Source organism: Kogia breviceps, chromosome 4 (assembly GCF_026419965.1).
Source record: "Kogia breviceps isolate mKogBre1 chromosome 4, mKogBre1 haplotype 1, whole genome shotgun sequence".
Classification (NCBI taxonomy): Eukaryota; Metazoa; Chordata; class Mammalia; order Artiodactyla; family Physeteridae; genus Kogia; species Kogia breviceps.
In genome coordinates, this window is record NC_081313.1 from 97,674,055 (window position 1) to 97,687,480 (window position 13,426).

The 13,426-nt window shown below is 34.2% G+C and overlaps 1 protein-coding gene across 2 annotated transcripts in view; it reads right to left on the reverse strand.

The window, feature by feature from the left end:
* Positions 1-6,694: 6,694 nt before the first annotated feature.
* Positions 6,695-13,426, reverse strand: part of DTWD2 (DTW domain containing 2) — a 133,579-nt gene continuing 126,847 nt past the window's right edge. Inside the window, exons 5-6 of one of the 2 annotated variants that reach the window (XM_059063254.2) lie at positions 13,003-13,131; positions 6,695-7,183 (exon numbers count right to left, since the gene is read on the reverse strand). In XM_059063254.2, the coding sequence (XP_058919237.1) occupies positions 7,013-7,183; positions 13,003-13,131 (300 nt within the window). In that variant the 3' untranslated portion in view covers positions 6,695-7,012. The remainder of the gene's footprint in view (positions 7,184-13,002; positions 13,132-13,426) is intronic. The other variant, XM_059063256.2, reaches the window with a different exon arrangement.

Here is a 13,426-nt window from a genome sequence, read left to right on the forward strand (position 1 = left end):
GACATTAATAAATTTTAAGCTAAAAAGAAGACGGGTACTCTTAAAAGTAATGAAATCAATTCATATAAATTAAAAATCAAAAAGTGACATCATAAATTCCCTGGCGGTCCAGTGGTTAGGACTCCACGCTCTCACTGCCAAGGGCCCAGGTTCAATCCCTGCTCAGGGAACTAAGATCCCACAAGCCACACGGTGTGGCAAAAAAAATAAAAAATTAAAAAATTAAATGGCCTAATCCCAGGCCTACAATCCCCATTTAATCTATACTTCTCATCACCAATGATCTGAAAATAAAGGAGATCATTTACATTGGTATACTGACATTATTGAATTTACCAAATTCTTTTCCATACAGAAGTTTCCAGGACCTTTATGAGCAAATAAAATCATCCAAAGATATGAATAAGTCAACTATCTAATTGCCAGAATGCAGGAGTCCTTTATCAAAAAGGTACCTTTCAGATCAAGAAATCAGAAGCCTTGCTTTATATGTTGAATCTGCTCACAGATATTAGAAGAAAGGAAGGGACATAATTTTGTTTCCTGGACAGAATCACAGTAAGATCTTGCAAAGATGAGAAAGAAGTCCAATTTCTCCAAAGAAGACATACAGATGGCCAAGAGGCACATGAAAAGATGCTCAACATCACTAATTGTTAGAGAAATACAAATCAAAACTACAATGAGTTGTCACCTCATACTGGTCAGAATAGCCATATCAAAAAGTCTACAAACAATAAATGCTGGAGAAGGTGTGGAGAAAAGGGAACCATCCTACACTGTTGGAGGAAATATAAAATGGTACAACCACTATAAAGAATAGTATGGATGTTCCTTAAAAAACTAAAAACAGAACTACCATATGATTCAGCAATTCCACTCCTGGGCATATATCTGCAGAAAACCGTAATTTGAAAAGATACATGCACCCCAATGTTCACTGCAGCACTATTTACAATAGCAAAGACATGGAGCCACCTAAATGTCCATCAACAGAGGAATGGATAAAGATGCTGTACATATATACAATGGAATATTACGCAGCCATTAAAAAGAATGAAATAATGTTATTTGCAGCAACATGGATGGACCTAGAGATTATCATACTAAGTGAAGTAAGTCAGAGAAAGACAAATATCATATGATATCACTCGTATGTGGAATCTAAATTAAAAACTGATACAAATGAACTTATTTACAAAACAGAAACAGACTTACAGATATCAAAAACAAACTTACAGTTATCAAAGGGGAAATGCGGTGGGTGGAGAGGGATAAATCAGGAGCTTGGGATAAACATGTCACACACTACTATATATAAGATAGATAACCAACAAGGATCTACTGTATAGCACAGAGAACTCTACTCAATATTGTGTGATAATCTATATGAGAAAAGAATCCAAAAAAGAATAAATAGATGTATATGTGTAACTCAATCACTTTGCTGTACATCTGAAACTAATACATTGTAAATCAACTATACTCTAATTAAATTAAAATAATAAAAGAAAAAGTGACAACATAATCTATTTTCCCTACTTTAATCTACTGAATGAACACTTTATAAATTAAAAGAAGAGCCAACTTGTTAATGTATTTTGCCTGAAAGATACTCATTATATGCCATGGGTAAAAGTATCTGTCATTGTCTGCCCCATAGAATTTGAATTTGCAAGAGTTCTGAGAGTTACTAAACGATAACTATTAAATGTGATGTTAAAACGTTGGTTTCCTTTCTATAATTGTAGATAATCCAGAGACGTGAAAAGGCAAGCTTACATTTTAGATCCAAAATCAAGGTTTTTCATATACATTTTTAACTGTTTCTTCATTGATTCTATTAAGAAAGAAGCAACTTTAGAAATAAAATTATTTAATAAAGCCCAAAAAATACACAGATTTATAAAATCTGATATTTTCACATTGTAAATTATTGCTTTTTTCATATCAATTATGTTTCCAATAAAATTAAATATATACCAAAAACATAATACGAGATTTTTTTACCTGGTAAATAACATATTTAGAGACAGAAATGGATAAATGTTTTTTGCATACAAAATCAATGAAGAGTACATCTGTGAAAATAATCTTGAGGCAGTTCTACTTTCTAAAATGTTTTAATGCCTTAATTCCTTAATATACTTTTAAATAACAGTAACAGTAAATTATAATTTCTTATTCAAAGGCCATCTATTTCAGTTTTCTTAATTCCTTATGCAAAAAAAATTCTTTAAAAACATAATTCTTATGTTGTTAGTTCAAGTGAACAATTATTAAAGACTAATAAACAATTACTTGTTTGTGTAATATGTTTTTTTAAATAGACTAAAGGAGCCAAGTCATCCTCAGAGAGTAAGTCATGGAGCACTGATTTCCTGCACAAATTTTAAATATAAAATTATAATCTATTAAGACTACTACAGGATCTTTTGTAAAGAAAAATACTTATGTAAGAATACATGAATAATTTGTAAAAAATTTTTCTACAAACTAGCACACAGGCTAAGGATAGTAGAAAAGGATAGAGGACAATGAGGGGAATGAGAGAGGGAGAGGAAGAGCCTAGGAAAGAAGCAAGTGTGAAAAGAAAGGAAGGAGGATATGGTAACTATTGTTAACACTGAATTGTATAACTGAAATTTGCTAAGAGAACTTAAATGTTATCACCAAAAAAAAAAAGTAAATATGTGAGGTGATAGATGTGTTATTACTTCACAGGGAAGAAACCTTTCACAATGTATATCAAATCATCATGTTGTACACTTTAAATATCTTAAAATTTTATTTGGCAATGATACCTCCATAAAGCTGAAAAAAAAAGAAAGGAGGGAGAATATGCTAAGCAAAGGCAGTAAATAAAAATTTAGATTGGAAAAATTAAGCGGCAGTGATTTATTCTATGCTATGGGACAGAATTAGATGCAAAGTTTCATTACGTCTAAAACACAGTTTACTTATCTATAAAAATATCCACTCATACCTATTTTTAAGTAATAAATCTACATAGCAAAAATCCAGTTATATAAAACTTTTGAGTTCACTAAGTCAAAGCGAATTTTTTACTTAGAGCATCAATAACATTTACTTCTACACCAATGAAGTTATATCCATGATCAACAACTTACCTTCCTGAAAGTCAGTATCATTCAACAGCAAGGATTCTGTATTAGCATGACCACATTTTTAAACAGGCAATTTAGGGCAATAAATGGGGATATGTGATGAAAAAAGCTATACAGAAGTGTTCTTCTACATAATTCACTAACAGTGGTGGTGGTGAGGAACTTGCTCCTTCCAAAATCTTAGGGAGAAGACCCTAACACTGTAATGGTCACATCTAAGAAAAGTTGGTTTGGAGTCTTAAAGTAGAAGAAAATAATTTTTCTTAACCTAACTCTCATGTTCCACATAAGAAATCTTATAATCCAAGCTATAGAAAGTTTCCAAGCACTGTGACTTGTTTCGTATACTGTAGTTCTCAACCCTTTATATTCACATGTGCATAAAATTCTCAAAATAACATCACTCATTACACAGTGATTTTTTAACCCACCACAAAAAGGCTGACTAAACACATGGTCACCTTATATATAAAGGAATACTCTCTGAGTTACATGGTTTAAATAACAATTCACAAAACAATCTACCCCACATCAAAAGTGTAGAGTATACATGTAAAGCCTGTATGTATACTCTACAGCTACAAATCCACAAAACCTAGAATTAATCCAGGCAACTCAACCAGATACAAAGCATCTGAAGTTAAAACTCAACTAATATAATTTAAAAAGTAACAACTTTTAAAAACCAGATTAAGGGGCTTCCCTGGTGGTGCAGTGGTTGAGAGTGTGCCTGCTGATGCAGGGGATATGGGTTTGTGCTCCGGTCTGGGAAGATCCCACATGCCACGGAGTGGCTAGGCCCGTGAGCCATGGCCACTGAGCTTGCGCGTCTGGAGCCTGTGCTCCTCAATGGGAGAGGCCACAACAGTGAGAGGCCCGTGTACCGCCAAAAAAAAAAAAAAAAAAACAACCAGATTAAGTTAAATCCTCACATAATACTACACATTTTGAAAAATTTTAGTAACTAAAAATATTAATAATAATAGGTTTTTTAATGTATTTAAAACTGCTTAAAGAGAGTAAGTGACTAAAAAAGCTCTGTATACTATTAAAAATTAAATGTGTGTGTGTGTATAAAGCTTACTTTTAAATCTAATGTTTAGTTTTTCCTTACAATTTAAAACTACATACAGGAAACTCTAGAAGTCATAAAAAAAAAAGTCCCCTCTTCTTGCTGAAATGTGTACATAACTGCAGTAAGATGTAAGTTAGATATAAATATATACTACATGTATGTCTCTTATTCTATATAGAAATCTCCTTAAATATTTTCCCAAGGTAGTAGGAAAAATTTATTCTCTCAAATTGAAAGTTTTTGTCCACTAAAAATATTTATATTTGTTCTTAAAATTATAGCTGTCTTATATTCTACAGTTATTTCCACATGAAAACTTTAATATAAGTAGTTTATCACAGTCAATAAACTTGTTCAATGAATACTGAGAAATCTAAACTTATCCAGATTGCATACAAAGGAAAATGTGTGCTATTTCAAAATTACATGCACATCTTTAAAAATTAGGGCTTTATCAAAGGTAATCTACAGATTCAATGCTAAATCTATCAAAATTCCAATAGCATTTTTCACAGAAATAGAACAAATAATCCTAAAATGTGTATAAAACCAAAAAAGACCACGAATAGCCAAAGCAATCTTGAGAAGCAAGAACAAAGCTGGAGGTATCATGCTTCCTGATTTCAAACTATATTACAAAGCTACAGTAATCAAATAGTATGGTACTAGCACAAAAACAGACACATAGATCAATGAAACAAACAGAGAGCCAAGAAACAAACCAACATTTATATGGTCAACTAATCTACCACAAAGGAGGCAAGAATATACAATGGAGAAAAGACAGTCTCTTCAATAAATGATGTTGGGAAAACTGAACAGCCACATGTAGCCACATGCAAAAGAAGGAAACTGGACCACTATCTCACACCATACACAAAGATCAACTCAAAATGGATTTAAGAACTAAAATATAAGACCTAAAACTGTAAAACTCCCAGAAGAAAACATAAGCAGTAAGCTCTATGACATAGGTCTTGGCAATGATTTTTTGAATCTGACACCAGAAGCAAAGGCAGGCAATAAAAGCAAAAATAAACAAGTGGGAGTACATCAAACTGAAGAACTTCTGCACAGCAAAAGAAACCATCAACAAAATGAAAAAGCATCCTACTTAAATGAGACAAAATATCTGTAAATCATATATCTAATAAGGGGTTACTATCCAAAATATATAAAGAACTATTACAATTAAATATCAAAAAAACAAACAATCCAATTCAAAAATGGGCAGAGGATCTGAATAGACATTTTTCCAAAGAAGACATATCAATGGCCAACAGGTACATGGGAAGATGCTCAGCAACACTAATCATCAGGGAAATGCAAATCAAAACCAAAATGAGTCACCACCTCACACCTGTCAGAATGGCTGTCATCAAAAATACAATAAATAACAAATGCTGGCAAGGATGTGGAGAAAAGGGAACACTTGTGCACTGCTGCTGGTAATATAAATTGATGCAGCCACTATGGAAGGCAGCATGGAGGTTCCTCAAAAATTGAAAACAGAATTACCACATGATCCAGTGACTCCACTTCTGGGTATTTATCCAAAGAAAACACTAACTCAAAAAGATATCTGCACCACCATGTTCATTACAGCATTATTTACAACAGTCAAGATATGGAAACAACCTAAGCATCCCATCAACAGATGAATGGATAAAGAAAATGTGATACACACACGCATGCACATGCACATATATATATATATATAAAGGAGTATTATTCATCCATAAAAAATAATGAAATCTTGACATTTGCAACAACATAGATGGACCTTTAGGGCATTATGCTAAGTGAAGTAAGTCGGACAAAGAAATGGTATCACTTAAATGTGGAATCTGGAAGAAAAAAAAAAAAAGCTTATAGACAGACAAGCTCTAAGATAAAGAAAACAGACTGGTATTTACCAGAGGCAGGGGTGGAGGTGAGGGTAGGAGTGAAATAGGTGAAGAGGGTCAAAAGGGCCGTTTTTAAACAAGTAAGTCATGGGAATGTAATATACAGCACGGTTACTATAGTTAGTAATACTGTATTGTATGTTTTAAAGTTGCTAAGGGAATAAATCTTAAAACTTCTCATCGCAAGAAAAAAATTTGTTCTAATTATGTATGACAGATTTTAACTAGACATATTGTAGTGATCATTTTGCAATGTATACAAATACCAAATCATTATGTTGTACACCTGAAAATAATGTTAGACAGTGAATATACTTTTTCTAATTGAACTTTAAAAATATGGGCAACTAATCACACACTTAAATCACATTGGCTGAATTCAAGTTTAGTCCCTAAAGAATACTTATTTATGAAATAAATAAATTCAACCTAAATTACTTGATTATTATTTTCTTTTGTTACTTATTTCAAACTATAAAGTTCATGTGCAAGATGGCAACTTGAGGTACATATCCTCTATTACAGGTCTACACGTAATTATCTATAAACACTAATGGAAACAATACTGAACCAGTCAGGCACATCAATTTCCTTCCATTCCCTTTTATTAATAAGTACTTCTAACCCAGCTCAATAACTAATCACATTTCAAATTATTGACTTGAAAAAATGTATAAGAGGCACATTTTAAAAACAAATACAGTACGAATTCTTGTTTTTCATTGAATCACTGAATTTTGTTTGTTTGTTTTTTGGCTATTTGGATTACTTTCTTCTTCTGGGTAAGTTTAGTATGTAACTCTCATTCTTTAGACAAAAACCCACAGACTTAAAATGTATAAAAAGTTAACTCGTTATTGTCAGCTGAAGACACCAAAACTAGCACCATAAGAACAACTGTACTAAATTTTAATGCTGTTCATTAATAGTTCCATTTTCCTGAGTTTGCGTTTATTCTTTGGCATCGGCTTAGGATATAATCCATTTTTCAGAAGGTGTTCCTTGCTGAGGCGAATTTGAGCACCATGCTGAAGCTGGAAAGAGCATAAAGCTTGAAGAGGGCGAAGCAAAGTCTGTTAAGATAAAAAAAAAAAAAGGTACTAAAAAAAGTGTGACAAATCATGATATTCTATCTAAATTTTTTCTTTAGAAACAGAGATTATTATTTTATTATTAGTTTTTAACTATGAAAAGCAACAGGCACTCAAATATATAACTTCTAAATAAATAATTCATTTAAATTCATACCTTACATACCACTAAGGAATTCCAGTAAGACACAAATACTAATTTTCCATATAGGTGATAAAGTTTAAATTTAGGTTTATACTTTAATATATTCAAACACTACAAAAATTGTTGCCATTATAATAACTAATCTGTAACACCAGACTAAAAGAGACATTTAGGTACAAATTAGTTAATTCAGTTTCAATCACAGACTAACACAAGCTTCCCGCTACTTGCTAACAAATGGATGATGGCAGCAATGGGTAAGTTTACTAATTCTCTCACACTACTCCATGGCCCACATACAAGTTAGATAACCAGGTGTGGGTGCATTTGAAATAACTGTAACTGTATACATACCTGTCTAAACTCAAATACCTATAGGGCCAGACATGTAACATAAACACGTGACCTAGGTGGACCTATAAGGTAACAGAGAATGGTGGAGGTTGTCAAACAACTGAGCATATGTCTTTCTTAAAGTTATTCAAATTCAGAAATTAGGAAAAAAAAAACATTAAGCCAGTGTTTTAAACATATTTGAGTCAGAGTCTTTCCCTGGGCCTGAGATCCCGGATCTAACACTTTTAAATAACAAACTTGATGGTACAGATTGTTTAAAAAGAAAATAAAAGGAACAAAGACAGATTTAACTACAAAAATTTCACAATCTCTATGTGAAAATGTATTCCCCCACATATACAACAAAAGTGGCAGCAAAGGGCTTAACAGCTTTAATTTACAATGAACTCTTACAAATATGTGGCAGTCACTGGTAGTTGCTTCTCCATATCCATTCTTTTCTTCCTTATTAAAAAAAATCTAAAATTTTATTCAAGGTGGCAATGTGTCCAGCTAGTAATACTACATTGACTAATGACAGTTTATCCAACAAGATGTAAGTGGAAGGCCTTGGGTTGGAACAGACCTAGCAGGCATAGGCTTTTGCCTTTTCTTCTTGCCTGGAACATGGTTGCTACATGTGAGATGACCACTATGTGACTACAGGACAATAAACACGAAGATTAAAGCCAAATACATACAGTGATGGACAGAAAGACAAAAGAAATTTGGGTCTCTGATGTCGTCTTCAGCTGCATCCCCAGCCCTAGACCACTAACTTCAGCATTTCTTATTACAGGAGAAAAATAAACTCATATATGGCTCAACCAGTACAGTAAGGGCTCTGTTACATGCAACTAAATGTAACTCCTAACTGAGACACACCAGTAAGAAAAAGACAAAACATCTTGGAAAAGCTCTGCCTGACATTATTGTGAAAAGTCTCTTAGGTGTGTTCTCATAATTTCTTTTCGTATCTTCAATTCTTCAAACAAGAGAAGAAATATAGAAATGACTATATATTACTTTTCAGAGTCAACATAAGGAAGTGATTGAATCCTGAAACATCATACCTAGGAAACATACCTTGGACCATATACAGACTGCGACAATTGCTATTTTATGACATTTATGAGATTCTTCATAGATAGAAGAGTATTAATACTCCTATGATTAAGGGCCTCCAACTTTTACTTCCTAAAGATAAGATTCTATCAATTTTCTAAGTAATTAAGACAATGAATTTTGGAGATAGACACATCTGTGGTAGTCACTAGGGCTGTTCACAAATACATCAGTCCTCTTTCATGATACATGATCAGACTGCATTTTCTAGCCCCCTCTGAAGTTAGGCATGGCCATAAAACTTGACTTGGTTAATGAAATGTGAGCACAAATAATGTGTGTCACCTCTGGGCAGATGCTTTAAAAGTGGTGTATGATTCCCCACCTCTCTTTATTCCTTCTTTAATAAAAGTAGAGTGATGTGTCTAGATGGTGCATCCATCAGCCTGGATCCCTAAGTGACTATAATTAGCAGCAGTCCCCCTGGCAATCCCACTGTACAGACAGTGTGTTATGCCATTCTGATTTTGGGGTTTTAAGTGACTGATGCAATCGCTTACTAGATATGTGTTCCCAGATAAGTTAAATAACCTCTCTTTGCCTCGCTTTCTTCATCTGTAAAGTGAGGAATATTATGTCCACCTTATAAGGTTATTATTATGGTGCACTTACATGATACATTTAAAGTGCTTAGCATATAACTTGATTGATAATAAATGATAATGTTTCTCTCTACATTCATAACATTGTATCTGGGGCAATGTGAAGCTATATGAGAGGTTTACTGGTTCAGAAGAACAAAGAAAATCCTCTACTTACAAAATTAGTTTCTAAAAGTTTATTTGGGGGAAAATCGGTGTTCTGTAAATCCTCTGTCTATAGATGCAACGTGACAGTTTCAAAAGACCGTTATTAACAACTACTGGTGATGAGTAGAGCTAAGACATTTAGGTTACAGCACAGAGCTTTGCCACGACTAGTTACAAAAGTTCTTAAGGCTTCCAAGGTATGAGTAACCCTGGTACATATTATAATGGCAAAATGAAAATCACCAACTTTCAGTTCAATTTTTCTGTCAATCTATAGACAAGAATCAGAGGCGAAGAAAGGCAAAAAGATGAACTGTTCTTGAGAGCCTGGTATCAGGCAATCAACATACATTATCCCATTCGATTCTCATAACAATATTATGAGGTAACTATTTTTTGTATATTACAGATAAGAAAACAAAACACAAAGAGATTACATGAATTGCCTTCTGGCAAAAACTGCTGATGACAAGTGATAAAGTTTTAACTCAAACTTGTTTCAAAACTCATATCATGCTATTTCCAAGTGACTGAAAACTGCTCAAGAATAAAGGAAAAGAATGAATCAACAGACTAAGAAGTCCATTCTATGCCAAGTTCTTCATTTTGAGGAGCCCTACCTCTACAGAATGAAGCCAGCTGAAAAATTACTACTGTCCCCCATCATCTTAAGGTTTTATTAGGATGCCCCTAATAAAAGGTTATTGGGGGGAAAAGGCATGTTATAGCTTTCCTCCCCAGGAAGGAAAGAAAACATCTATTTCAGAGCAAATGTTCAGAAGAATGTACTAATTTTTTTATGATAGCTAGATTTAAAGAAGCTGGACTTGGCGTTCCCCCACTAACAAAGCTAATTGTTTGCCAGATGTAATAATAAGCAACTTGGGATGTTTCATATGCTTTTTTTAGGCTCATGTTCCTGTGACCATATTATCAGCACCTCCCAAATCACATGTCTGATTATCAAACATCCTTCTTCTACTCCTGGTCACTATAGTATAACCCCTCCTGGTGACCAAAGCAAAAAGAATGAGAACTCTAGGACCCCACTTTTGCTTTGGGATTTTATGTTCAACTTGATCCATAGAAAAAAATAAAAGCTCCAAAAGCTGAAGAGATGATAGATCCTGATACCCTTCTGTCTCTTAAACTTTGCCTGTTGTTAGATATTATACTAGAAACATAAGATAGGTTTCCTGCTGTGACAGTACATTAATTAATAGCAGAATAATATATCTTATAAAACTGGAAAGGGGGGAGCAGTAGCAGCATTTGTAGTAGTAGTAGTAGTAGTAGTACAAACCCTATGCCAAACCCTAGCCCTATTATACTATAACTACTACTACTAAAACACCACCGTTACCAACATTAAAGCTTCTGTTTAGGAATGCAGTAAAGACCCAATTCCAATTGTGGGAATAAAAAATATAAACCCATAGAAGATTCTTTTTATAAACCAAAAGAAGAATAGGAAAGAAATTTTAAATTTATAGCCAAGACCATTATATTTTTCCCTCAAGATTTAAACTTTTTTTTTTTTTTTTTTTTTGGCGGTACGCAGGCCTCTCACTGTTGTGGCCTCTCCCGTTGCGGAGCACAGGCTCCGGACGCGCAGGCTCAGCGGCCATGGCTCACGGGCCCAGCCGCTCCGTGGCATGTGGGATCTTCCCGGACCGGGGCACTAACCCGTGTCCCCTGCATTGGCAGGCGGACTCTCAACCACTGCGCCACCAGGGAAGCTCCAAGGTTTAAACTTTTAATGAGGCCTATGTCTGATGTTGGCTGATCCTAGGATTTTACATCAACAAAAAGGAAAATACAGAGACTGTACAGAAAGCAAGCGTAAACAACAGCCCTGGGTTCCATCTTTCCTTTAAGACACCTAAAAATAATGTTGTTTTCTGCTGAAGAACATACACAGATGATGGTTAATAAACAAAACAGGGGCTTCCCTTGGTGGCACAGTGGTTGAGAGTCCGCCTGCCGATGCAGGGGACACGGGTTCCTGCCCCGGTCCAGGAAGATCCCACATGCCGCGGAGCGGCTGGGCCATGGCCTAAACATGGCTGGGCCTAAACAGCCATGGCCGCTGAGCCTGCACGTCCGGAGCCTGTGCTCCGCAAGGGGAGGGGCCACAACAATGAGAGGCCCTCGTACTGCAAAATAAATAAATAAATAAATAAATAAAAATAAATAAAACAAAGAGATAAGTATAGGGGTATATTAACTGTTATATTGATGGAAGGTACACGGGAGTAGGTGATAAAGTCAGAGGGGAGAAAAAAAAGTCTGAGAACACTCCCTGGTCATTTGGAGGAAGGATTTAGGATCCCTCACGCATTTTTTTCCCTCAAAAGAGAGAAAGAGAAATTGTCTAGACCCAAAACTAAGTCTACTCACGCACAAAAATAGCCTACTCATGAAAGCCTACTTCTTTCAAAAGAAGAAAGTCTCCAACTCTGACACATACCATGGCTTAGGGTAGGGGAGAGGAAAAAAGGGCAATTCAATGCTTCTTCTGGCATTCTTTAACTCCCCTTGCTCTGGAGGCCTTTTGTTCTTTTTCTTGGTAACTAATCCACTTATCCAGTTACTCTGACCTAAGCTTTTATCCATTATTGGAATTTCCCTCATGGCTAAGGCACACTTTTATAATAGAAACCATGGTGTATAATGAGAGAGAAAGAAGGCAGGAAAGAGCATACTTTGTGCATGTGCGTGTGTGTGTGTGTGTTAGAGGAGGGAGTTATAAAACTCCATTTAGTTTGCTATTTTTTTCCTCTTGTCAAAAGTGTAAAGTTTCTTACATGTTCTAAAAAGTTGAGATGTTGGTGAGCTCACTGAAACATTATTATTTACTAATGATTATGAATTATATATGAAATCATCAGGCTTTCATGGAAATTAAATATAATGTTGATTGCAGGTTATAACCTTTTCATATTCTGTAGGCTTTTTTCTCAAAAAAAATTATATCTTTTTATACCCTAAGCAAGGTTAAAAAGATAAACAGGAAGTTGGTATATCTCCTCGAATAAAAGCACCAATGGAAAAAATCTTGCTGTAAAATGTTCTTTTAAATAAAAAAAAAAGTCTACTATAAGAGAACACAAAATACTAAAACAGAAATACAGACTACTGAAAGACATATCTAGCCAAAAAAACTATATTTAATGTTATGCTACTTAAAAACGATTTAGCATATTACAAATGCTGTTTGCACAGCTTAGAATGAATATTTAAATAATGCAATCTGGAACGTTAAACTAACAGAAAAACACCAGAGGAGAAAGGAAGGTTATAAAAGTGCACAAATTTCTATCACAGATATAGTCTACTTGTCACTTAAGTTACAAATTTAACAAGTTATGCATTTTTAAATTTTCTAGACAAAAATCTAACCAAACTCCTACTTTCAAAAACTACATAACTTTACAAAGACATACCTCTTGTATGTAATTATTTTTCTCCAAGATAGAAAGAGCAACAGCTGCACACTCCAGTGTAGAAAGGCACCTATTAGTTGGTTGCGCCCGAATTACATACTGACTAGAAATGCTAGTTTTTAATTGCACCTGAAATCAAAACCAGAATAGAATGTAATTTTTGTTTTAAGTTTAAAACTATAAGGTCTGTATTTTAAATACTAATTACTCTAATTTCCTTCCAAAATTGCCAGTTTATAAATATTAAATGTATCAATATCTTCTATACATAATATCATTTTATTGTTTTGTTAAGTAGAAGCAAGAGGATAGTTACACATCTGACAAAGAAAACATATTCAAAATATATACAAATTCCTACAAATCAAAAATAAAAAGACTAATAACCCCCTCCCAGTGGGCAAAAGAGTGAATAGACACTTCA